We start from the raw sequence: 27,820 nt of genomic DNA on the forward strand, positions 1-27,820 counted from the left end.
TTTACAGCGTGCCATGGGTCCAGAGATGCTATCCCTTGACATGGATGACTCCACTGACCCCAGTAACCTTAAGCCATGGGAAACTGACATACAGCACGATATTATTTGTTTTTAAGTAGTAAAATCCTACTAAATGTTCAGCATGTACAGTACAGTCCAAAGACTTTAGTCCTCCTTTAATTACTTGTTTTAAAGGATTTATATTTTTGTAATCTCTTTAACTTCTGTAACACTGTTTTTAATCCTGCTACATATGCTGTCACATCTGAAAAGACATTTTACAGCTGCCTAATTGAGAATAAATGAAGCATTTTTTGTGAAATATCAAGTCCTGTGTGGAACACAAGTACTACCTGTTGTCTGTATGTCTATTATTTATGATTAGCTTTTACTGCATGCATAAGGGGAAAATGTGTGTATGGTTACCCCTTTTGCAGACCGATGTACTACATCACAACACATTTTATAGTTTTTAAGCATGTACCCATGAGTTTAGTCCAATTTTTCTCTAAGGAAAAAAATATAATTAGTGAAGATAGAGGATCCACACTATGTAGCAACAGATTAAAGTAAAAAAATCATGGCCTTTACATAGCTGATCATAAATTGCACAGAAGTCTTGTATATATGAGGTATAAATGACATCACTGTGTCATTATGTTTGGGGCATGTCATGTCCAGATGATCTATAGCAACTTTGTCTTGGAAGGGGTCAAATACAATTTATTATAGTATCAGATAAATAGAAGGTTGATCCTTAAATGTTATTTACTAAAGCAGGGTATCATTGTACAGGTCAAAGATAAACAAGTAGTAAAGTGTTTGACCATATAGACAAACCGACATAAAATATAAAGTTTTAAGGTCAGAAAGATATAATTAGATTAAGTACAAAATGCAGTTTCAAATGATTTTAAAGGTGGAAAAAACATTCATACTGAAGAGGATTAGGACCACAAAAAGAAGTTCACTGATTTTTTAATTTTATCTGAGTGTAATGTAGCTAAAGTCTGAATTCTGACTTTAATCTCATAATTCTGAGATTAAAGTCATAATTCAGACTTTTTTCCGTACTAAACTGAAACAAAATAAAAAAATCAGTAACCTTTTTTTTTTTCTTTTCCAGTGGCCCTAATCCTCTTCCGTACTATCCAATTCAGGCTGGTTCAATGTAAATCAACTAATATTATTTACATATTGTCTCTTATTTCTGCCAGTCATAGTTGTTTGATTAAAGCAACCCTATATTGTAAGCTTTGTATGAGCTATGGATAGAAACAGAGCAGAAACTATCTAAAGCCAGAATCTGAAACAATTTCACAAAACCTGGAGAAACTATAAGCAAGACCAGTTTTTTTTTGTTTTTTTTTAAGAATAAAAGAAATTCTTGCTTTTTGGAGGGTGGATTTACAATCCTGTACTGTACTGTACATGCATTAAAATATATATTTTAATATAAAAGTGCATAAGATAGAATTATAAAACAAACATAACTGTATATGCTCTGTTGCATCCATGTATATTGTGCTTTGGTTTGGAGCATTAGATTTTAATAAGTGCTGTTGTTTACCAGGGTGCAGGTCTGTGAGGTAGGGAGTAATGTGAATAAACACATTAGAAGGGAAAAAAGAAGTAGAGCCACAAACGAGAACACAAACACGACACTCGGACGCCACCGGGGGGACAGAGACACAGTCTATAAACACGTAAGAATGAAAAAGCCCACATACACACGCGTGATATGACACAACCTGAAGAGAGAGACAACAACAACACAGAGGCACATCAGACAACAAGGTGACCCGCTGTTCCCGCTTCATTTCTTTTTTTTCTTTAAGATTAGATACTAACACAGAACACAATAACTGGGTTATATTCACTTGAGCTGCTGGATGTGTTTAGCATACCTATATAGATGCAATCCTGCATTCATGACTGCAGGTTTAAGGCACTCACACATTCACAAACACAAATACAAAACATTTGCAGTCATTTTGGGTGTTGCAAATCCCATTTTCCTTTGCACCTTATATATTGTAACGAAATGGTTCCTGACTTTATGGAACCATAAAGGACAAGTTTTTGCAGGCAGGATGTTGGGCTAAGATTGCTAACCTGTTGGAATGAACCTTCATAGGGAAACACACTTTCAGCCACAGATAAGCGGCTTCCAGCTTAACATAGCAAAGATTAAATATTTGTGTATCTGGGATTTCATGTCATACATTGATTTTGTTGCCCTGAGTAAAGGGGGGCGCCACTCTTCTGGGGAGCCAAATTAAATACCTTCACTAAAAAAGAACCAGGTTATGGGCTTTTCATTTGTAAGTTTTAAACTGATTTCAGTGTTACCTCTGGGCTATGGTTTGATCCAGGAGGAGGTGGAGTTTGCATTGAGGTCCTGCTGTAACAGAGACCCCTCCATCTTATACCAATCCTCAGTCAGAGGGGAGTGTGGGCTGGGAGCCAGGGCTGCTGCCTCTAAAGTAGTTTGTTATCAACAAGAAGGGGGGGGGGGGGGGGGGGGGGGGGCATTGGAAGTTTGAAAGGGAGTGTTTTGTCGGTGCAGATCGGTGGCAGTGGTCAGATTGCAGCATTAAATGAATGGTAGTGCCAGAATTGAATGGGGATAATGCAAGTTGGGGGGAAAATGAAACAAGAGGAGGGATGGTGCAGCGACAAGGGAAAGGGAAGAGGAAAGCATAGGCAGGGAGTAATCCAGGTGGGGTTGGGAGGATGCAGGGTTAATAGGGGGGTTAGGGAAGGAAAATCATGGAAAAACGGGTGGTGGTGGGGGGGGGGCAGTCAAATAAAATAGTGTGAGGCGAGAGGGAGAGAGAAACAGACAGGGAGAAACAGAAGTGACGAGAAGTAAATTAATGCATGGTCAACTGTCTGAGTCCAGAAGACAGAGAAGGAAAGATCACTTTTGAGTCTGAGTGAATGTGACATATTATGGGACAAAAAGATTCAGAGACACCACAGAAAGATGGAGAACATGGCCAAGGCCATGTATAAAGGAAAAAAGAGGAAAAATACTATCACAAAAGAATCTTATGTGACAGAATAAATCAAATGTGAATCAAAGCGGTGATGGAAAAACAGACAACATGAATATGAAGAGGTGGAAACAAAGATAGCAGAGCAGAAGAGCAAGATGTATATGCATGTGTTGCAACCATATGACTGTATACGTGTGTGGGTTGTTGAACTGGAATCTGCATCCATGCGCTGTATTTCTTCTTAGTCTTATAAACATATAGCTCCCTGCAAGCACTTTATCTTTAGTGGTTGCACAGTGGATAATGTTTATGCCCACGGCATACTGTGCCTGGCATCTTGCTGTGTGGACATGTTTACATGAGGACTGCATTTCACATTTCCGTCTCCTGGTGCGAAACGTACCTTTCCGCACATTCCCATCTGTGGCACGGAATTCCCTGGTGTTGAGTAGGAAGCAAGCTCGGTCCTGCTGGTAACGTTCCCGAGTGGGGCCCCGCCCAATGGGACTCCGTTCGTCCGGGCTCAGCACCTGATCAATGGTTGGGCAGTCCTCATTAGCCAAAGCAGCCGAGGCTGCATCACCGTTCTGCTTAGAATCTGGAGGAAGGTAAGAATTCACAGCAATGGAGGTTTATTGTCAGAAAATTATAGTAAAAAAAAAAAAATAGCAGTGAAAAACAGAGACAAGTTGTGAATATATTTTTAGTCATTTTTACATCATGACAACCTATAAGTAATACATAAAAGTATATAAGTAAAACCAGTTTATAACTTTATTTTTTTGTGTTCCCATATCTGACTTTTTCTGCTTCAAAAACAAGTGTCTTTTTCTGCATACATTAATATGAATCAGTTCAAATCTTATTCAAATTTGCCTGTTTATCTGATAAAAGTAATATTTAAGTGTTGGATTAAAATGAGCACTGCTATGTTTGAAGGGGAAAGGGGAGCTTGAAAGCCTTAGAAACTATTCCAAAAAAGTTTTTTAAAAGAAAGTAAAAAAAAATAATCCACTGGACTTTCCAAGTTTAAAGACGTTTCGCTTCCCATCCAGGATGCTTTTTCAATTCAAAATGTCAAGAATAGCGTTGAGTTTGAGATTTTTTACAATAGCCCATCAAAGCCTTATTTTGTTTAGAAAACATGCAAGCTTAGAGACCATTCTAAGAAGAGGGGTGGCATCACTACTCTGTGGGGTTATTTAACAAACTTACTTGTGGACGTCACAAAATAGAAATCAAACGGAAAACATTGTGTGCAAACATTGAAGAAAACTGTTTCAACATCAACCAAGTAGAAGAAAATGGTTCTAAGGATGCCAAAAATTTTGCATAGATGTAATAGGATACTTAAAGGTAAAGGTAACTATAATCTATGTTGTCACTGCAATGCAGGCCTCTGTCTGTTTACCTTTTATTTCTTTTTTTTTTTTATGTGCAGCATTTTGAACTTTTTTTGCTACTGAAACATGATGGAAAAATAAACTCTCAAAATTCTAGCTCTTAACAAATAAAAATAATTTGATAAAAAAGAAAAAGGTCAGTCTGATTAAAAAGCAGTTAGAAGAAGTTATGTCTTTTTAAGCTCAGGCAAAAGCATGGGTGTATATCTCACTCTCAAATAAATGATATCAAAACTACTTTGAGACGTATATTGAGCTTCAGATGTCATTTCACTCTGATGTTCTAAACCCTGAATAAAACTAATGTTCATGGAAAGAGTATATTTAATACTATAACTTTGACAAAGTTATTTAAAATAAATAAAGTGATAGGAATTTGCTTAAATATATGGCTAATAATTGATTTGGTAATTGATTCAAAATGGAAACAGGAATGGTGACACAGGGATGGTGAGGTCGCCAGTTACCTGGAGCCAAAACTAAAATATTCTTACCCTAACTTCATTCATACACATTGTTATTTCTTTCAAACCTGTGGCCAAATGTATCAATATAGTTCTCTAAAAGTTTTTGGTTGCTCATGTTTTAAAAATCCTGATCTTCACACTGAAGATGTAAAGTTGAGATTACAAAATTTCAACATTTTATAAGACCAAACATTGATTAAAAAGACAATGAAAACACGAGCATCACTTAGTGCTAAGATATAGACATCCAGTAGACTTTTTGGGAAGTTTCTGTTTCAAAAAAACAAAACCAACGGATAGACAGAGCTCTTAATATTCTTGACTCCAGCCATTGCTGGCAAGATATTCAGAGAGCACTGAGGAAACAGCCACTTTACAACTCATGCTAATGCTTTAAAGGTGGATTATTGGGGCATGGGCCTGAAGTTTGATGCTGAGGCAGTTTTACTGCTAATGGCAGAGGAAAAAAACTGTGAAGTCAGCCAAAACTGAGATGCATTAGGCTGTTTTAACAGATAATTAAGTTCATTTTCCTCCTATTGCGATTGTGCATCATGGCAGATGGAAGCCTTAAGGCAACTGTGAACCTACTAGTTGATCATAAATTAAACATCAGTTCTGATGGGCCAGTGATTTCTCTAGAGTGGTGCGAGAATCACCCCCGCATCACTGCTTGATATCACTCCCACTTCTTTCTCTTGAGATTCTAATGCTTTAAGTCTAAAGAACACAAGAACTCAAGAGTCAATTTACCAGAACTGTATCTGTGAATGGAAGAAAATGGGAGGAGAATAAATATAAATAACAAGAAAAAAAAACTTCTCACCTCTATTGATTTCTATGATTTCCTCTTGAGCAAGAGGACAGTCGCCCCCTAAACCACCAGATCCCATCACTCCACCTAAGACATTTCCCAAGATCCTCTGTGGTGATGCAGTAGCCATTGCTAGGGCGTCCGGCTTGCAGTAGTTTGGTGAACCTGGTTGAGGTGCACGAGGGATATGTTTGTTCTTCTTTTTGGGCAGCTTTTGCTTGGCCATAGCCAGAGAATAGTACATGCCGAAGTTGTTGACAATGACAGGTACGGGCATAGCAATGGTTAGCACACCAGCCAAGGCACAGAGCGCACCAACCAGCATTCCTGACCATGTCTCCGGATACATATCACCATAACCCAATGTGGTCATTGTCACCACGGCCCACCAAAATCCAATGGGGATGTTCTTGAAGTTGGTGTGGGCACTGGCAGTAGGGTCTTCTGGGTCTGCCCCAATTCGCTCAGCATAGTAGATCATAGTGGCAAAGATGAGGACTCCGAGGGCCAAGAAGATGATGAGGAGGAGGAATTCATTGGTACTGGCACGAAGGGTGTGGCCGAGGACACGGAGACCCACAAAGTGACGAGTGAGCTTAAAGATTCGAAGGATACGGACGAATCGGACAACACGGAGGAACCCCAAGACATCCTTGGCAGCTTTGGAGGAGAGACCGCTCAAGCCAACCTCCAAGTAGAAGGGCAGGATGGCAACAAAGTCGATGATGTTGAGGGCACTTTTGAAGAATTCCAACTTGTCTGGACAGAAGATGACTCGCAGCAAGACCTCAATTGTAAACCAAATGACACATACACCTTCAACGTATGTCAACCAGCTGTCAGTCACCACTTCGTACACTATTTCCTCACGGGTTGTGTTGCCATGCGTGACGTTCTCTGTCTTGTTTAGGATGGTGTTGAAGGCCTCGTGCGTCTCCATGCAGAATGTCGAAATGGAGATGAGGATGAAGAAGAGGGAAATAAATGCCACATACTGGAAGAAAAGGAGGTAGAGGGGAGAAAGAATAATTTTAATTGTTATTACATTTAGGTAAACAACACAAGAAGTGAGACAAGAACAAGAAATGAGTGAGGGCAAAGCTACAGAGAGAGAGAGATGGAGACAGAAAACAGACAGATGATTGAGAGAAAAAATATCAATCTTTACAAACCTTTTTTTTTTTTATCAAAAATATATACTTCCTTCCAAACTGACCAGAATTCTTATAAACTTGTCCACCTGCATACAGAAACGCTGTGATGCCAGTGTATTTTATGTTACTTTCAGTTGTTGCAAATCTTATTTCTTTTGCTTGGCAGAACAAAGAACATCCTAAAGCGATATTTTTAAGGGTGAGTTTACCTCTTGGGGATCCTTGTATCTTTTAATTACTTTTTAAACCACTAACAACAGCCGGAAAAATGGCTGTATCAACTTAGACTTATGTTATAAAAAGGACTTGTTTCAACCTTTTATAGTGCACTCTGTGAAATGCTTTGAATTTTAAAGACCCTTGAGAGAACATTTGACCTCACGATGTTGCCTTGTTTGCTAGAAATTGGTATTTATATCCAATATGCCACAAATGGTAACTTGGATGATGAAGGGTTAAAATATGTGAAGATATTCTGTCAGAGGATGCCAAGAAAAATGCATGGATGAACAGAGTTTTCCTCTGCTGTATGGTACACATGCTAATGCTTTGCTCCCCCTGTGCAAAGACTGTCAGCCTGCTAAAAGAAGTCTACATTTCTTTTCACCTTGGATGCAACAAAGATAATTTTGGCTGTTGGAATAAAGGCTATGAAAATTTGGTTGAAACCCAACATTTAATTTTAGTTGCAGTAGAAATAATAAGCTCCAACTCTGATGTTCATTTTCCCAACTCTGTTTTTGGATCTTCTGAGTTTTCGTATGTGCTTATTGTATACGGCCAGGCTTTTTTCCAGTTTGTGGCCCATTCCCACAAGCCCTGCAGTATATTTATAGATGCAGTATACTTTGTGCTTTTTCAGATAAATAATAAAAAAAATACAAGCATAGCCCAAGGAGCAGAACAGAGAGGTAATTCATACTTGAGTGGAGTCCATATATATAGGGAAGGCTAAGTGTATTATGCGTGTGATGCATGTATTTTTGACATTATGGACTTATGTAACATGAAGAGGAAAATACTTTTAAGAAGAGGCCAGATCTCTAACAAATGGAGCAAGCCACTTTCACTTTCTTTCACTTAAAAGTCTCACTTTTTCTTTTAGTTTCTCTGAATTGGAAACTGAATAAAGGCCTACACACTATTTCCTATTTGCCCTTATGACAGAGACAGACAGACAAAGCAGCAGATTTAACATTCTAAGCCCAAGCATTTAAATAGGAGATTAGCAAAGAAACACAATTTAAACCAGATATGAATTTACGGATGAAACTTTTTTTTCTCAACATCTGACAAAAAAAAGACTAAGATTTTGCTTTTAGGTACAGTTACACTTTTTTATCAAATAATAAGGCAGACAATTATTTTATTTAATTTTCTCAGTATTTAAATTCAGGAGTTCACATGTACTAATATTACTGTAAACCATTTGGGAAAACTTACATGATTGTGCTATGGCTCTACAACTCTACAACTTCTGGTGGATTATTTCATAAATCTAATTCAAATGACTCTTACTGTATAAGACGAGATGGGTTCTGCATCCCTACGAAGACTGTACTTTGGTGCATAATGTGAATATCAACCCCAGAAGATGCTGGATGAAGGTGGTAAGAGACTACTTACACAGGAAACTAAAGCTAAAAGACCACTCAGAGAGGAAGACTGAAGTGTTGGACTAAAATCACTATGCAGTTAAATGTTAATTTAATAGACAGTTCCAATTTTAGAGTTTTTTGGTTGTATCATATAATTCAGCTGCAATTTAGCCTAGGTAACATGGGCGGTCATGGGAGAGGGGTGGGTTCCCCTTTAGATCAGCTGTTCCCACCATAAACTGCAAACTGTTTCTTTGATAATGGTTTTGCTTTGTTGTTTCTTACTTTGGTGGCCAAATTTCTATTATTCCTATCTTTGATTTGAAAATTATACAAGCACAAATCATTTCTGTTGGAAGACTTGAAGTCAACACTACAGTAAACATTCATGCTTGCAGGGTTGGCTGGTAGGGAGGGAGTGCAAGGGGCAGAACCAAGCACTGTAACTCAGCCTCATGGAAGAAACTTGAGTGAAACCACCCAAAACTTAATTTCACTTCTTTCTCTGCTCCCCACCGCTCCTCCCACACACATAAACACAAACTATGAGTTACTCAGAAGCATAAGAGAAACACTTTTTTCTGATCCTTATGCTTGCTAGCTAAAGCGCTCATAGAAAATATAAAAAAACAGCATCCATAGAGACCTGATATATGAAATAAGAACATATTTTCATGGATTGCAACATGCAGTATTTACATCAAGTGCAGCTGGTGCTTTAACAGTCCACAAAATGGACAGGAGGTTTAGTGGATTTTCAGGAGGGATGTATAGTGTCGGTCTCAGTGGGATGATTGCCTTTGCAACTACAGTCAAAGAAACTGTTCTTGAATGTGTTTGCTTCTGATGGGATGATCCCGAATGGTTCTTCAGATGGAAGTGGGACAAACAATGCGTGGCCCAGGTGCTGCCGCTCTAGTTACCTCTCCTGGTAACATCATTAGTTCAACATTTTTATTCTCTTTAGTCCAACTGTTTTTAATATTCTTTTTCGTTTCTGCATTTTTTATTTTATTCTATTTATTTTTTCCTACTTGCTTTGATTCTGTTTTATTTTCCTATATTTTAGTCATGTAAAGCACTTTGCATTGTTTTTGTACTGAATTGTGTTATACAGATACATTTGCCTTGCCTTGCCTAGTATAAATGTTTACTTCAGCCATAGTGTGGCTGAATACTTATATTTATCAGTGTTTATATTGATGCATATTTCTTTACTTCTAAGTTAATTGAAAGGGCACAGCATTGCTTTAATTATTTATTTTTGAAGGATTTTATTTATTTATTTAGATATATTTTACTCTTGCAGCACTGTGGGAGTGGTCAGACAATCATTGTTAAGTCTGAAGCAAAAAAGTTTGCTTAAATAGTGTGTTGAAAAAAAATTCTTGTAGCTGGATCTTCTGCAGTTACACCATTCAACTTTTCTTTAGAATTATTTTATTTTTTTAAAAACACCTGTCCTCATTTTTTCCACATTCTTCGGCAGTTTACCCTCATCTTCCTCCCTTCCTCCCTTTTCTACTCCATCTCTCCTATCAACCTCTCCTCTTCGATTTCTCTCACTAGTCGGTGTCTGACCTACTTTCTCCAATTGCTGCAGTGCTCCTCTCTGCATCGTGAAAACACACACATAGACACACAGAGGTTCTCAATCACCCCCCTGCCTGTACCCCGCTTACCAGCTCTCCTGTCCCAATGAAGCGGGATAGCACCAATGGGACCAGCTCAGCGGGCCCCTCTACTGGCTAAACACAAGAGAATCTCACTCACAAATAAAGCCAATGAAGAGCTCTTTGTCATAGCTCTCCTGTCTTCATCTGATATTATTGTTGGTATTCCAATATCAAACTGTATTGCATTTTGTGTGAATATATCAGGGCTAAGTAGTGCAAAACAATCTACTTTTTATATTACAATAAAATATTTAATATGTAATCTGTAAACCCAGAAATCTCTATTTATTTTGCCACTATTCCAACCACTGCCATTCAAAACTCATGTAATTGGTTAAAGGCTACAAAGAGACAGAGGTTAACCTAATAAATGGATTGTGCTAAGCCTATACAGCTGCAACAGCAACAAAATGGAATTTACTACATTCTAACCTTTAATGCAAACCGTTTGTAACCTTTTCTTTCCATTTTACATTATGTGCTAAGTAGTGTTTGTCAGATAAAATCAAAATACTTTAAAGTCTGGTTGAAAATCACAAAAGGAAAACATTCAAGGTGGGATAAACCCTTTTGAAAGGTATTCTCTAACAGATATGTGTTTTTTGTAGAAGAAAAAGGTCTATTACAAAACATACTGTACATAGTAAGTGTCCAAGAACACACAATGAGATATAAAAGAAGGTAAGTTGCTGTAATTTTAGATCTTCTATGTAGGTTACACAGGTGGGCACACAGTGGGGAGTTGACAGGTAGTAGGAAAATGTGGACCCATGCATGACGAAAAGAGCCCGACAAACCAGCAAAATTCAAACTGAAGAGAGTATCCAGAGTGAATATCGGCTCCACCAAACTTGGAAAAAAGGTAGTTCGTCATTCCAATGATCTCAACAGTAAGCGACAGTGTTTTGAAAAGGGGACAGAAAAATATGACAGGGATGATAGTAAGAGGAAGAGGAAGATGGCGAAGAAAAAGAAGCAAACACATCAGGAGACTGAAGGTTAATGGAGAATGACAGGCCTAAGCCACAAAAGCAACTTCTGTCAAGCAGAGGGACAGGGAGTTCTGTGAGTCTTCTTTGACATGCTGCCTCATAAAATCTCTTGATCCCAAAGCCAGAAATTTATGAACAATATAATAGCTGCATGCTTAAAAAAAAATATCATCACCATCATCATTTATGTTTTTCTAAATCTCCAGTCATAGATTAGTTTAGAATGCATAAGATGTTTTTTGCAAAAAGCAGAGGTTTGCCAAAGAAAGTGTTCACAAGTAGGTGATAACTATTTCCAAAGTTAGCTGCTTTCAGTATTCGGGCCGTGTTTACAGCAAAGGTACAAATTCCTTCATATTAAGAAATTCTTTTACGACAAACCAAGACTCAGATTCACTCGGGCTTCAAGACAGCAAAAGAAAGCAGGACGTTTAGCAGATAGCAGGAAGGATAAATGAAGACCAGGAATGTTGATCCATATCATATTTTTGAGCTTTTAACAAAAACATGCTTGGAAAATGCTGGATATGATAATATTGAAAGATATTTGCAAATATCAAAGTTCGTAGAAGGATCTACTTCTAACAATGCTTATGAAGAATGTTGCCTTAGTTAAGCTGACCATATTTTCATTTTGAAAAACCAGGACACCTTGGAGCGGGGGGGCGGCGGCGGGGGATCTCTGTTCTCATGCATAGGCCTAGGTAATCCTACCATAACATGATATTAACAGTTGATTTATTAAAAATGCTTTTCAGTAAAAGTCAACAGCAATAACTCCAATAACAAACGATAATTTTATTCAAAATGTATTTATTCAAAATGCTTAACAATTCCTGTAATGAATGAATAGCACAATGAAAGAAATAATGTCTCATCTAAACATCCCTCACTTAACAATAAAAGTTAACAATAACTCTCAACTCCCAATATGATGATACTCAGCCTCAGCAATGAACGAAATAATGTCTGTTCTGTAGGTTATTGGAAAAAATAAACAAATGAGCTAATTAACAAAAAATACCTCTTTTGTAGCAAAAATAATTCAAAATGTACCAAAAACGAACAAACATATCAATAGAATATCTTGACTTTCGGAGTCCAGGTGGCTTTTGAGATTTCTTGCACCTCGATTGGACACTGATACATATGTGCCTGCTTTGCACACTGTGCACAAGGCCTCCCATTTGTCTCGACCCGCTCTGAAAGGGGGGAAACTCTTTTGTAAATCGTTGGTAAACATACATTTGTGCCTTTGCATGTTGTTGGCGCACTGACAGCCACGCAATCTATATTCTGATTAAGAACGGGGCACCCGCACTGGCGCGGCTCAGGGGTGATGTCACACGCAGCGTCGTGCGCAGTGCCCTAGCGTCTGTAAATTTAGTGGTCCAATGAAGGTAATTTAAAAAAACAGGACATTTCCTCACTTTATAAAAAAAAACCGGGACGCCCAGGACAGGACGTGAAATACGAACATGTCCTGGGAAATACGGACGTTTGGTCACCCTAGCCTTAGTAAAGCTAGCCATACCAATCACACCATTTTTTAACACAAAATGCTAATGTATTTGATTTTAGACATTGGCACACTTTGTTTACGTTAATAACAGTTTAATTTTAAGCCCACAACAGCGAATATTGATTAGACATGAGCCAACTGACGGTGATTGCTCTTTCACATGTCCATAAGGTCCAATTAAATAAAATAAGTCACATATTAATATAGCTGGAATATCATTTAGTGGAAAAAGTTCACAGATATACAAGGGCACAACTTCTCTCACCTCGAGATCAAGTACCTGTTTTTGCCAGGGTTTTGCAAATGTAGTGCTCCAATAAATTAATAAGGGGGAAGAGCGCTGTTACTTTCTGCTTTTTTCATTTGGAGCCAAGGAAGAAGCTCTTTTTGAATACAAAGTAATGTTAGTAAGATTTAGTGCGATTAATAAATAGAATATCAAAATTCATATAAGGTTTGTGCATATGTTGTTAGGAGTGCAGTGTATCTTGGGGCAATATGATATGGAATCTAGTAAATACAGGCCTTACTGTAGGAGCAGTGTAGTTTTGTTTTATCACATAATTTTAAAAGGAAAACTCGAATGATAAACAGCCATGGTGTAGTAAGCAGCTACAATCAGTCTCACAATCGGAAGGGAAAATGGTTCCCACCAGATGTGCATTTGTTTTGCTTTCCAGCGTGAAAGAGAACATGGAGCCTCGGCAGCAGCGGTAAGGCAAACTAACATTACCTACGACAGCATTTCCTCTGCCTCTTTTACATCCTAGACACGCAGAAGTTAAAACAACACCTCCTGGGTGATTCGCACGCAGGAGAAAAAGGCAGAGAGCTATCAGAGGGGAGATCTCTGCACCTGCAGCATCACAGGATGGAACAGGTCAGGTGGCAGACATGAATGAAACAAAACTGAGTGTGGAAGTGGATTGAGCTGAAGAGAAGTCTGGCGTGGGTGAAAATGAAAAAGAAGAAAGAGAAAAGTACAGACATACAGAAATTGAGAACAGAAAACGTAACACTTTTGTGTTAATAGGGATCAGTCTGTTAATTTACACTATTTTCTCCAAGCACCACCGTTTCGCTGGCATTTTTTAACTAGTTTTAATACGGAATCTGAGACTTGCCCTTCTCACGGTCAATTGTTGCCTATGTTTGCTTCGGACGGAATTTTGTACAAAATGGCTGCTTCGCAACATATATTCACAAGCTCTATTGACAGGTAAACAGGATTATAAAAGAGGGCATGCGAAGGCATGCAGCAAAGTTCATGGAGCCAAGACTGGAACCATGATATGGACATTGAGAACTAAAGCATCCGTACATAAGTAGAACTTTAAGCCCTGTACCGAAAGTAAACTCGGAAGGTCGTCCTTTGCCCGAGGGTGAAATGAACAACAACAATCCAAAACTAAACAAGTAGACAATAATAAAAAATAATAATAAACAAACATAGCGTTAAAATATTAGCATGTACTGTCTTCTCTTATTGTAAAGAGTTTTGATTTTTTTTATTTCCGATCCTTCAATTACCAATCTGGGTCAACCAGCTTGACTCCTAAGATATAAATGTAACTATATTTAGATATAACCTTTACTTATAAATGTATTCTTATTAAGATCCAAGATCTCAAAATAATCACAACCTTTGACTATGTTAAAAGCCATGGAAACTTTTGTGTCCTATTGGCTGCTCCAATATAAAGTTTACCCACAGTAAGTCATTACAACTTGCTAACAGACTTGGAAAAGTCTTTACTTCAGATGCACTTTCTTACAAAACTATGATTTGATGCCAATATTTTAGTAAAAGACTTTATCCCCTGCTAATGAAATATCACAAAAACATAAAGAGTTTCCTAAAACATTAATCTATTATAAAATTAAAGTTGATAGCTTTAGGTTCTGCAGTAGAGTATTCCACCTTAACAGGTTAGCTACACAGGCTCAGTAAATGAAAAAATTCAGCATTCTACTTCAAGGAAGCAGTTTAAAATGGTTATGCTTGTAAGATTTTTGCATTGTTGTAAAACACTTTTGTCATTATCTTGGTACTGATGACTGGCTTAATTACTCATTTCATTCACCTTTCTAAGTCTGCCTGGTTTCTCATCACTGCTTATCTGATACACCTTCTCCTACCTCAATTTAAGGTGCTTGCATCCAGTCAGCAGGGCCAAATTACTTTGTTCTTGCTAGCCAGCAGTGAGAGTCTTTTCAGAGTTCCTTGGTGTTTCAGATTTCCTGGTCTTGACCTGTTCTGCCTCTCAGCCACTCAGCCTGTCTGTGCCTGTTCTAATCTGTTTGCCTGACTTGGCTTTTTGACTTCTGGACCACTGAGCCTGCCGGTTTCTGTTCTGGTCTGTTTGCCTAACCTGACTTCTGACCCCTGCATGTTCTCTGGGGCCGCAGCAATTGCAGCACCCGCCGCATCTTGTTGGCAGCCCACTGGCTGGATCGTACCTTATTCTCTGGTGATGGACTGAACTGTAAAATCAGGTTAGGGACTCACGTGCACAATCATCCTTTGTCAGATTGTAAGTGTTCTCTCTTGCAGAGGCTGCTGACTTAAACACTCTAGCCACTGCCACTGCAGAACAGCTTTTATTAAATAAACGCTTTTTAAGTAAGACATCTGTGTCTAGTCTGAATACTATGTCCCTCTGTTCTGAGTCATTAAAACTTTGTGATATTTTCACCTGTAAAAGATGCCATTTAATTTAAGCTCACTCACTTTTTGAATTCTGCTGTTTTATAAATTAGAGCGCATCTTTAAAAACCAGAGTTAATGTATTCATGATTGAGTAATAGCCACAATGAAATGTTGGCAGAGATGAAAAGCATTGTTTTTGTAATTAGATCTAATAGCACTTTAATACTGGGAGAGTAGAATCTGGATCTTAACAATAGGTCCATTTTTAATCCATACAGCAACAGTTGAAGTAGAAATATCTGATATTCATTGAGCCTGCATGTAGCTTACAAGTGTACAGTAGATGAGTTTCTGCGAGTAGACAAACAGCCTATGGGTACAGAAGCTGAATGTTCCGGTTCTGGAGAGCGAGCACAAGCTGCAGGAGCTCTGAATCGAAGTGATGGTAAGCAACGAGAGGATGGAGAAGATGGAGAGAGGTGAAGGAAGATGATAAAACAAGAAGTATCAATCTGTCACTTCACACTTATATATCTCCTTCAGCACTCTGTAGCCTCCTGCCATCCTGCTCTGCGCTGTACCGAAAAGGTATGTGTGACAGAACAGCCATGTCGGCACTTTTGAATATTCAAATGAAAAGGCTTGATGTAACATCCACGCTTAGCCGCGGCATGCTGAATGCTCGACAGTACCACTGCCACGTGTGAAACCTGCAGTCTGGTGACCTTCAAGGTCCAACACCGAACCCCCACCACCATTACCCCCATTCCCCTTCACCACAATATCTACAGCTTCACTCTGAAATTAGATGTGGAACAATTACCACCACAAATTTCAAAGAGCAGAAGAAAACGGAGAGAAAGAGAGTTTTGAGACAGAGATGGTGATCACAGGGAGAGTTAATTGCGTAGCGATAGACAAATAAGGAAGCAAGTCTAAAGGAATGGAAGGAAAAGAAGAAGAGAGAAGAGATCGTTGAAAATCTACACAAATTAGGGGGGGAGGGTGCAGGGCATCGGGGAGTGAGACTGCAATACAGACAGAAGGAGGTGTTGGGAGAGCATAAATGTGAGTGATATAATCAAGTAGAGATTGTCAGAGCTGATATTAGCTCTACAGACGTCCTTTTTTACATGCATGGCAGTACGCGCTGCTCTTCTTTAACGGGACTCTAGTGGCGCAGTGTTTACTGCGGCACCATCCAGAAGAGCTTTATCATTACAGTATTACTACAGTCCTGCCTGGCTCTCTGTCACCATGACAACCACTGCGTTAGCCTCTGCTTTCAGGCACCAAGGACAAGACTAAGCCAAATACTGCTCCTACAGCTGGCGTAAAGGGCTGAGTGTAGAGGAACAAGAGCAAAACCGTGATGGTTTGCTGATAATGATGATGTTGTTTGATGAATGCAAAATCAGAAATGGTAACGGTAACAATAAGTGACCTTGACATAGATCTAACATAAAAAGATATGTTAAAGACAGTTGTTCATTTAGGATTTCTCTTTTCACCCCCACAGATGTTACTGATGTTTGATCGGCATTAGTATGACTAGCAGCAACCAGTGCGGCAGACTGTGCAGAGGCTCTACTGGAGGGCGAAGCAAATGGGCGATGAGTGCTGCAGAGTCAGCAACGACAAGCATACATTGAAGGATGATCTGAAACCAACACATGAATGAGGCTTAAAAAGTGAACATTTTAAAAATAGGCAATACCGAGCATTCACCAAAGCCATCATTTCAAATCCAGGAAAAGCTGCTGAGTGTATTATCCTATCAAGTGGGACAGACTTTTAGATACTTAATAAAGATAAGTGTGTTGGGTGAGCAGTAGCTTGACTGAGTCACAATAATAGCTTTTACTGGTCAATTAACATCAGTAAGGTTAACACTAAAGAAGAATGCTGCGAGATGAGGCAAGATTTTGGAAAGGTTTTGAGAACATTGTTTCCTTCCTTTTTAAGTCAAAATCTCTTTATTTTGCAGTCAGAAGAGGAATTACATTTCACAGACACATTGCAGTCCACCATAGTATACAAAGATAATAAATGCATACATAAATGAGTAAAATGATTAGGCTTTAAAAAGCACTAATTCATTCAAAAGCCCACCACTAATAAGGTTTAAAGTTAATAAAACGTTTCAAGCAGCTTACTGTATTTTAAAGATTTTCTAACAACCTTAAAAAGAATCACTCTTTATTTGTCTATTAACTAAGTAAACAAAGACAAACAAAATCCCAGTTTAAATAGGTATTATAGATATGCAATAAACAACAAATCAAATTAAAAATTATTTCCTTTCTAATTTCAGATGAAGAGTGTCAGACATGTATATGAAGGTCTTATAGCTAGGACTAAGACTTATTTCACCACACGGAGCAACTCTTTCACTCTCCACAACAGAGATTTCACTATCTCACAAATGATTACACTTTTTTTTTGTTAAAGACTAAGAACCAATGCGCTATAAATCTTGCATCCTAGCATTCTGCATGCAGGTTTGCTTGTCTAGTCAGTATGCAACTTACCATTGTATTTGCAGTGTGTTCCACATGCAAAGACTTTAAATGTGGACCAAATAGCCTTTGATATATTACTTATTAGAGCAGGGGTTTTCAACGTTCCTTCCAGGCCAAGGATGGATAGAGCGGGGACCCCCTAATTATATATATTGTATGAAATTGTGTTATATCAAACTGGTCCTATAGTCACCCTATTACCAATGGAGTAATGTAACAAAAGTATTTTCACCCTGGGATTATTAAACTATTTCTGATTCTGATTCCTGGTTGATGGGACAGGTGCAGTGAATTAAACGGTGCCCACCTTGAAAGAGCTCCTGTCGCTGAATGTGTGCAGTGATTACTGAAAGGCATCTTCTGCCTCCATTTATCTGTTTACTATAGTGTGTTGAAATCATGTTAATGTGCATTTAAAGACAATTTAATTAGTTGAAAACATTGCAGGGGGGTATATAAAAAGTCAAATTAACCAAAACTTTTGCGACCCCCATGCAGTACCTCCGTGGACTCCCTAGGGGTCGCGGACCCCCTGTTGAAGACCTATGGATTACAGTATCTACAAATTTGTTGGCTAATGTGGGAATACTTAATTTATAAGAAGTCAGACATTTGTGGTTTTTCATTCCAATAACATCTCTTTAGGGGCTTTTGAACACACACAGTAATGGCAGAGGCATACAAACAAAGCCTTTAAGATGTCATTGGATCACATCAGCTCTAGTAAGGAAGGATTCAAGGGCAAATGGCAAAACACAATACTGGCAGAAATGTTTAATTCTAGTAACCCTTGCTTCCTCTATGAGCCATCGTCTGTTGCGGATGAAATGCTGCCGTTTCTTAGATAATGCATTCTGCATGTGTGAGGGCAAATATCCAAGCCAAGACAGTCTTTTGTAAGCCTCCATTGGGGGATACCCAGAATCTGAAACACAGGAGACATGAGTTGGTGGAAGGAGATGCAAATTTGTGAGGCACTTGAGTTGTAGGAGATGAATGAAGAGGAATGCTGGGAGCTTAAGTAAGGTTGCGAGATATAATTAGCTCCTGCTCTGGGTAATCCTGGCATATATTTTACTTTCAGACTGCTATACTTACATTCTTCCAACACTTACTCTCTGAGGTCAGCACTCCTGGAAGATATCCTGGTAAAATTTCAATCACTGGAAGAGCTTCTGTTTTAGACATTCCCCCAATGACTTAACGTTTTGACATGATACAGCTGAATAAATGCACTTCAAAAACGCTCACTCACTCACACGAGCAAACACACATACTGACTCAAGTCGACATGTCAGTGTGTTGTATGAGTTCTGCAGTGCTCAGGTCCTTTCTTTTTTATTTCCACTGCAGTCCTGTCACAACAGCTCTGAAGACAAACAAACACTGCCTTCAGGTGACTGAACTGTACACATGTCCCTTCCTTCTTGTCAGAAATGTGCTCCATCCAAATCTCTGCAACGTATATGCACATGTTCCTTCTTTTCTTTTATATAGTTATCAACCCTTTCTCCATTTGTCCTCTCTTGTCCTGCATGCTCTCTTCGAGATGTTCACTTCTATTCCATTAGCTATGATGACCGATTGCTTTTACGCCTCCTCCTCCCTCTTAAAACCCTCTCCGTCCTTTCTCTTTTGTCTTTGTCCCCATGCGCTTAAGTAACTGTCTATAATATATCCTGCTGCCCTGCTGCAGAGGAGACAGTGAAAAGTCATATAACATGTGAAATTTGAATCAAGTCCTCCGATATCTTTCTTAATCAGCTTTCTGTATGAAGCCATCATTTGTTTGTACACCTCTACTCCAATGCCACAGGGACAGGAGGGACAATCGGGAAGCAGATGGTCACACAGGACTCATCGCAGCAACACTATCCAATGTCATTTGCCAAGAGAATGAGCAAGCACCAAGTCTGACTGTTTAAGTGCTACATCATAACATGATGCCTGCCAGGCATGTCCAGGCATTAGTAACAGCCAGGTAAACACAAGGCCTTAGGGTTTAATGCATATGTGATGCGTCCTACTGCTTGTTTAGATCTGGAGTTCCATCTAGATATGCTTGGATGCTGATCAGGTTTTAAAGATTTGGCAGAGACTTTGATTTAATTTCCGTATAATGGCTTACAAAATCATGAATACACCATAAACATTTCTTAATGTTTTCTCAAATATTAAGCTGTTCACATTATTTGTATTCAGCCAAACTCAGCCGAGTCAGTATTTTGCAACCGAGACTGAAACTCTTTGCCTCCATAAAGTCATTTTTGAAAAAATAAATTGCACAACTAATACTAATACTAGTTGTTTGGTCAAAAGATTGTCCCACCATAGCTATAAAACCCTTCAGGTTCTGTACTGTCACCACTGTCCTCTTGGCTGCTCCTTTAATTAAACCTCTCCTTCATTGTCCTTTTACTTTAGTTGGATCTTCATGTTAGATTGTATAAACAGATTGTTAGACTGCCAAACCTTTAGGTTTTGCTTTAGAATCTAACCCTTCTTCAAATGTCATAACTTTCTTTCTGATCTGTCAATTGTGTTTGTTGGTGTTTATGAAGCTACAAAAATTAATATGGACCTTTACTGTAGAACAAAATTAAAAACTATGTATCATTTTCAAATGTACAGTTTGGTGCTGCTTTGTCTTTGTTCCTCACATAAAATTCCAGCAAAATACGCTAAACTCTGTTTTTTAGTTGACTTTTTTTTTTATTATCACTCCTTCAACTGAAGTGCTTCATATTGTGGCAAACTGGTTTTTACAGTCGAGGCATCTACTATGCATTACGTTAAGAAGGGATATCAGCTTCTTGCATTATAAATAGGAATGTCCCAATCCGATATCAGCAATATCAGAAATCAGTCTGTCAATAAATAAATGCCAGAAGACATCAGCCTGCATCTTAAATATCTAATATAATCACATTAAAAAGAAACACTCTGCTCCTGTTCAAAGTTTATATAACATATTGATCACATGGGTCAGTTGTTATTCTGCCCATTGTTGTTAACTCATTGTCTCTGAGCAATATTTGATCAAGCCTTTTCTAACATTTTACTTAATGAATGGATTAATGAAATTATTTTTGATTAGTGCTGATCAGGTCAATATCACGATTGGACTATACTCAATGCTGCAATACCAGTATCGTATTGGAAATTATAAAGTTGTATCAGAAAACCTCTAATTATAAATACTAAAATATGTCAAAAGAATCTAGTTTCAAATATTTTCATTTAATTCATTGTGTTTCTGTATGTAATTAAAGGAGAAGTTCGGTTTTTTACACTTTAAGCCCATTTTCTGTAGTGTCCAGGATGAAATCGAATGATCGACACCAAAAGTTTGACAATTGCTCCTGTCTCTGCTTTTTGGCTCATGCAGAATCCCCCCCTGGATGCTTTAGAATGGCTTGCATAGAGCATGTCCGATAATGTCCTTAAAACAACCTTAAACGTTCTTTTTTTAAAATATGCTACTTACCGTGTCGTCAGCGCTGTTCAATGACGTTCCAAAAAAAGTTTTGTAAAGAAAAAACGTTCCTGTAGTGTTTTATTTAGCATTTTGTAAATCCCACTGAGTTCTGTTGGAATAGTCAATATTCCGCTGCCACCGGAAACGGAAATGGGGCCTGTTTACACAGTTGTAGTCTTTTCGCTTCACTCTGTGTACTCCGACGTCGAGAATCAAGAATCCACCTTTCGTATTCCATTTTCAGAGTTTTTTAAAGTGTTTAACAGAGACGTTAGCACCTCGACGTCGGAGTACACAGAGTGAAGCGAAAAGACTACAACTGTGTAAACAGGCCCCATTTCCGTTTCCGGTGGCAGCGGAATATTGACTATTCCTACAGAACTCAATGGGATTTACAAAATGCTAAATAAAACACTACAGGAACGTTTTTTCTTTACGAAACTTTTTTTGGAACGTCATTGAACAGCGCTGACGACCCGGTGAGTAGCATATTTAAAAAAAGAACGTTTAAGGTTGTTTTAAGGACATTATCGGACATGCTCTATGCTAGCCATTCTAAAGCAGCCAGGGGTTGATTCTAAATGAGCCAAAAAGCAGAGACAGGAGCAATTGTCAAACTTTTGGTGTCGATCATTCGATTTCATCCTGGACACTACAGAAAATGGGCTTAAAGTGTAAAAAACCGAACTTCTCCTTTAAAATGGAAAAATTTCTCTCAGTGAATAATTTTTTTTTTCATCTTTGTTCAGTCACGAGTCATGTGCTGAAAAATACACAGTAAATGTAAAAAAATGTTGTTGTTTTTTCCAAGATACAAAAACTACCTAAAGTTGAAACTGGTACATTCCACTTTGATTGTGTTGGTTTATGCCACATCTAACGTCCTCTTCTGACATGATGTTCCCATCTGTCTGGATGGTGACATTAGGAGACACTGTACGTCAGATGAAGTGATTTATCTGTGTTGTGTGGGTGTGAAAGCTCAGCCAAATGGTTTATGGGCAGCTACACTTGCCCATGTATTGGCCGATGCAGAAGAGTAAACAAATAGAGAAAGAATTATGCTTCACATGCTGTAAGAAGGCGGTCAGATATAGGAGGACATTTGTAAGGAAGAGAGGGGGAATTATTTATTTTTTAAATCCTTCTGCATATGCAAAGATCGTTTTCTAACTTTCTTGTGTAATAAGAATTAAAACAAACTTTTTCCATCACGATTTTAGATACATGTGCCAATCCATGTTCTTGTTTCAATGATTATAGCTCACGATACCCTGCTCCCTCGTCTCATTTGACAAAACTTGCCCCATTTTGGAAATGCAGACTCCCACCACTGTAATGGGTTCTGGCACTCTACAAGCTCTTTCTACTACGCCCAGTGTGCTGGATCATTTTAAGTCCAGAGCATAAGAGCAAAATGTCCAGGGTTTTTCAGAACGTCCACCTAATTGACTGTCTGCATGGAGCTTTAGAGCGCTGACTCAGCACTTAACCAGTAAATGGGCTGAAGTGTTAGGGGAACATAGCCGGACATGAAGAGAAGCAACATAACGACACTGTTTTTACAAAGCTTCTCCCTGAAATGGAAATAGATTGCCTAGAATATGTGTACAATAAATATCTAGCAACATAGAATAGAATAGAATAGAATAGAATAGAATAGAATAGAATAGAATAGAATAGAATAGAATAGAATAGAATAGAATAGAATCCCTTCCTCGTCCCACAATGGGGGAATTCTGTTGTTTACAGCAGCAAAAAGATTTTAGAAAAAATGGTCACACCAATGTGGACCCTAGAAAAATTTATAAGAACAACATACTAGTTAACAGTTAAGAGATAAACAACAGAAAACTGTACTGTAAAGTGTTTGTACATATAAAATTGTGCACCTGGAGAATAAATAACCAATATCCAGCTATGGAAATTTTTACAGTAATGGATAATTGAAAATAGCAGCAACATCAGGGATGTACAAAATGACAGCAGCATGTTATTTAACTGACTAAGGTAGAAACGGTGTAAAATCAGCATGAATGTAACAACTTATTGAGGTTGTTGGGAACAGTGGTGGTTATAAAGTCTTCCAGCTGCTGGGAGGAAGGATCTGTGATAACGCTCCCTGTTGCATTTAGGGTACAAACCAGTATATTTCAGAAGCCCATCTATAAGAAACACAATTCTCCTGTTAGCAGTTATAAAGGTCACCTATAAGAACTAATTAATTTGAAATTGTGTAAAACTATAGGTGGATAATAACACATCATCAATATATACTGCAATACAATTTTCTTTGATAAAAGTGAAATTACTTTCAGGCACATTTACTATTTTTCAACATATATCGCAGACTGATCCACAAATTACATAGATTTATGTGTTTAGCTTTTTAAAAGTTATTTTAAAGGAATTTCATGAACGTGGCAAAATAGTTATAATTTTGTACAGGATTCTGTTGTGGGCATTTATGACAGTCTTTCCAAGTTTTTTTTTTTTTTTCTTGTATACATCAGTAAAAAAATTGTATTGCATCAATTGAAAAAATAAAACATTTTTTATATACATTATACGTTTTGGCTATACTGTCAAGTCCTATGTAAAGCTAATATCTGTAGAAAACCATAGGGTTCAAGGGATTATATAGCTTTCAACGTCAGTTCATTTCCCAATTCAGTTAAGAGCCAACAAATGGATAGTCTGTAAATTGGTTAATATTAATTAAGGCAACCAAAGCAACTAGATGGAGCTGTCAAGTACAAAAATAAGTACATACATCCAACTGTGCCCCCTTATACTTATGACATACAGAGCAGGAAGAGCTGAGTTCATATTAAGACCTTGTTCACTACATCATGAACTATAGGATAAACAGGATCAGCCATTTTGTTATGGTGTGTGAGGGACAGAGACAAACAAATAATCAGAAGAACAGGGACGTTTGAGAAGAAAAATGGAAACAAAATTCAGTTACTACAAAATTCTGAACTCAAAACATAAATCTGGGCCCAAAAAGAAAATGCCATCACTCAAACCAAACTTAACTAAAGCAACTAAAGTATTATTGACCTACCTAACTGACACACAAGGGGGGAATATATACTGGCTTACGTCTCATTGCCACTGAGATTATTTGCAGCTGGGACTCTTCCTTCACTGGCCAGGCTAAGCCCAAACAGCAGCATCCCAGGAACTGGCAACTCAAAATAAAAGTATTTGTTTAAAATAAACCATACAAGCAAAATGAGTCAGCAAAATGTGTGCACCTAAAATGTTAACCAATGCCAAATCATAAGCAAAAAAGAATCAAAAACAATATGGGAAACAAATATAAAGTGCAACATATAAATAAAAAGAATTACCATGCCATTTATTGTAGGGCTGCAAATCCTGCCTTCACATGGTGTTAAAAAAATGTTTTTCATCGTAGCTAACCAGACATAAAGTGAAATAAAAAGATCAACTAAAAAATGTAGACTGCGCTTGTAAAAAAACAAAATAGAACTAATAAAACGACTACATTGGTAAGAGAAGCAGCAGTTCTTTTGAGTGAACTGAATAACTAAAATCAGTATATTAAAAAGATTTGTTGACCACATCATTCAGTTCATGCAACTGCAGTATTGGTTTTATTGTTAATATCGACACCTTCAGTCACATAGTGTGCTATTTATAGAGAGCTATGTTTTCTGCTCCCTAACATTTAAAATTGCTAATAAAGCATGGCTTTAGGGACATTATGGACCTGCTCTTCAAAGATTCTGAATAAGGGGATCAAACTGCACATGCAACTTTTTTTGCATGTTAAAGGGGAACACTCTTTTTTTTTTTACATTTGGTCCTTGATTTTACGTTATTACATCATGTTCTACTCACCCATATCATTTGGAGCTATTCTGAAGATATTCGGTTTTATAATCCAAGTAACGTCTTCCTATGGGCAGCGAGTTGAAGGCACAAACTAAACTGATCATAATTTATTCTTTATGGTACCAGCACTCATAACATGTAGGCAAATCACTGTCCCCCAGACATCCGCTTTTATATTTTTTAGATTTATATTTTTTAAAACAAAGCGGAGTGTGTATGAAGTCATCCGCGCGCGCCCGCTACCATTCATTCATCTTGTCCACTTAACTGCTGTTAGTTTTACTCACATGCCTGGAAGATGTCTAGTGCTACTACCACAGATGATCTCACTCTCTAAATGGAATTGAACGATTCAGATTAGCAAGCCGAATGAATAAAAGGGGTAGAGCATAGCCGCCTGTGGCCCGGGCTTCCTGTCACAACTCCAGTCCGGCACGCGGATGACGTCATACACACTCAGCTTTGTTTTAAGTAAAATCTAAATATAAAAATTATAACCGCGGATGTCTGGGGGACAGTGATTCACCTACATGTTATTAATGCTGGCGTACCATAAAGAATAAATTATGAATAGTTTAGTTTGTGCCTTCAACTCATTGCCCATAGGAAGACATTACCTGGATATAACCTAACGGAATATCTTCAGAACAGCTCCAAATGACACAAAACTTATATGGGTGAGTAGAACATGATATAATAATGTAAAATAAAGGGGCCAATGTAAAAAAAACATAGTTACAAATAAGTTCATTATAGGGATTTTATTTAGATCATTTAGACAAATGTTTCATTCGTTTGGATGTTCATGACTGACCCACCATTAACCACATAGTACTGTAGTCTATTTTAGCCCATAAGATCTGGGGCTTAATACTTAGATTTTTGCTTGCAGATGTCTAAATTCTAACAATACTGCAGATGTCTAAACTGGTAGGCAGCTTATCTCTTTCGGTTTGTTACTAAGAAACAATAAGATAATTTATATTCAATAAATTCCAAAAAGCTTTGGCAACAGATCTTCATAGGTTAAAGGCTGGCAGCGTCATTAGCATGTTAGTATTAGAAGGAGTAATGTAAAAATGATCATGTAAAAACATAAAGTTTTCCCTTCTACCGCATTACATTTCAATGAAAATCCAGAATGGTGTTTATCTTTATTATATATAAGAGAAAAACACCTGAAATTGAAAATTGGACAAAATACAGGTTGCCATGGAGGGGTGTTCTTAGTAGCATCACAAACACAGGGAGCCACCTACTATGTGCAATAAAAAAATACGTTTTTTTAGGCTGTTTTAAGCATGCACAATGCATCCATGCTGAGATTATGATGGTTCATTGTCATGGTAGCTTGGTGTCTGGATGTTTAAAATGGTGCGGGATAGCCGATAACATGTGCTAAAAAAGCTTTGTGAGTTATTCAAATTATCCTACATATGGCACACACATAGTTTCAAGACCCTTACACATTTTGGCAGCATCAATGGGTAGGAAATACAGTTACATAAAGATAGGAATTCCCACCATAAACCCTAAAGCAGTCTGACACATTGATATGCCACACACCCCAAAAGGGGTCATACGTAATCTGTCACTTGACCTATCTAAACGATTGAACTCTGACTTCCCTTCCTGCAACACCATGCCTCAGTTTTCTGCCTCCAAGCCATTTCTTGCTTACTCAACACAATTCTCATGTCCGTCCTTGTTATGAGACATTGAGCCTCAGTCCAGTTAAGTATTGCCAACAGAGAGAGCTTAGATTACAAAGCAGCACACAGAGGGACAGCGACTTCCGACAATGCCAACACAACATGAGACGGCCTGTGGAACAAAACTTTGTCAGGGAAAAATGAAACAGAGCGAGGTATATTTACCGATTTCAGGCACAGGAAAGCCAAGTTGACAAACTGCCACTCCCCTGCTGCTCCAGGAAAACTATTCATCTTAAACAACTCATTAGGCACCATGGAATACTGTTTTGTTTTGTCTTTAAGTAAGGAGAATTTGGTATTTGGCAAATGCCATCTTTACATGCATGATACAAGCATTAACTCTCCTCCTCTTAGTAGTAATGGAGGAACAGATTTACCATCAGAGAATGAAATTAAGGCCTCCTTTTCCTTTCATTGCTATTTTCAGAGTCAGCCCACAGGGAGAGGAGCAGGAATGGAAGTGGGAAATAGGCCTTTCTGCAGCGTCGGGGTTTGAATGGAAAGGATGTGGATGCAATGCTGAAAGTCAAATTTCTATGCTAAGCATTTAAAACCTCTGCATTTCCAAAAGACCACTTTTAAAATACATGTCCACACAAGAAGGAGAAATATCTCTTCTTGTGACTTCAAAATGAGACAGAACCATTTTAGACTTAGATGGTGTCTGCAGTGAGGGTTAAACATAGACCTGGTTTGGAACTCTGGCTGCATTTCAAACCAGTATTAAATCAAAAATTTCTAATAATGGCATTGCATTCCTTCTAGTGAGTTAAATTAATTAGAAGAATATGAAAGGGGTGAAAGTGTTGCTTTATGTTTCTAAATACTTTGTTTAATATGTTTAGGTCTAAGTTACATTACAGTAAAAGACAATGAAGAGGAACTTCAACAACTGGATTTTACAACTGTAATGATGGCCCATCTTAGAACATGGTCGACAAGCAAAGCTATAGTGTTACA

The 27,820-nt window shown here is 38.0% G+C and overlaps 1 protein-coding gene across 14 annotated transcripts in view; it reads right to left on the reverse strand.

Moving 5' to 3' along the window:
• The window catches only part of LOC119793695 (potassium voltage-gated channel subfamily C member 1-like), a 74,281-nt gene that overhangs the window by 24,431 nt on the left and 22,030 nt on the right, over positions 1–27,820 (reverse strand). For 5 of the 14 annotated variants that reach the window (XM_038300923.1, XM_038300921.1, XM_038300914.1 and 2 more), the window contains exons 3-5: positions 5,699–6,680; positions 3,406–3,600; positions 1,731–1,751 (exon numbers count right to left, since the gene is read on the reverse strand). In XM_038300923.1, the coding sequence (XP_038156851.1) occupies positions 1,731–1,751; positions 3,406–3,600; positions 5,699–6,680 (1,198 nt within the window). Of the gene's footprint in view, positions 1–1,730; positions 1,752–2,352; positions 2,482–3,405; positions 3,601–5,698; positions 6,681–27,820 lie in introns of all 14 variants that reach the window. The other 9 variants (XM_038300924.1, XM_038300927.1, XM_038300916.1 and 6 more) reach the window with 3 other exon arrangements.

Source organism: Cyprinodon tularosa, unplaced genomic scaffold, assembly GCF_016077235.1.
Source record: "Cyprinodon tularosa strain WSP-4 unplaced genomic scaffold, ASM1607723v1 ctg46, whole genome shotgun sequence".
Taxonomy (NCBI): Eukaryota; Metazoa; Chordata; class Actinopteri; order Cyprinodontiformes; family Cyprinodontidae; genus Cyprinodon; species Cyprinodon tularosa.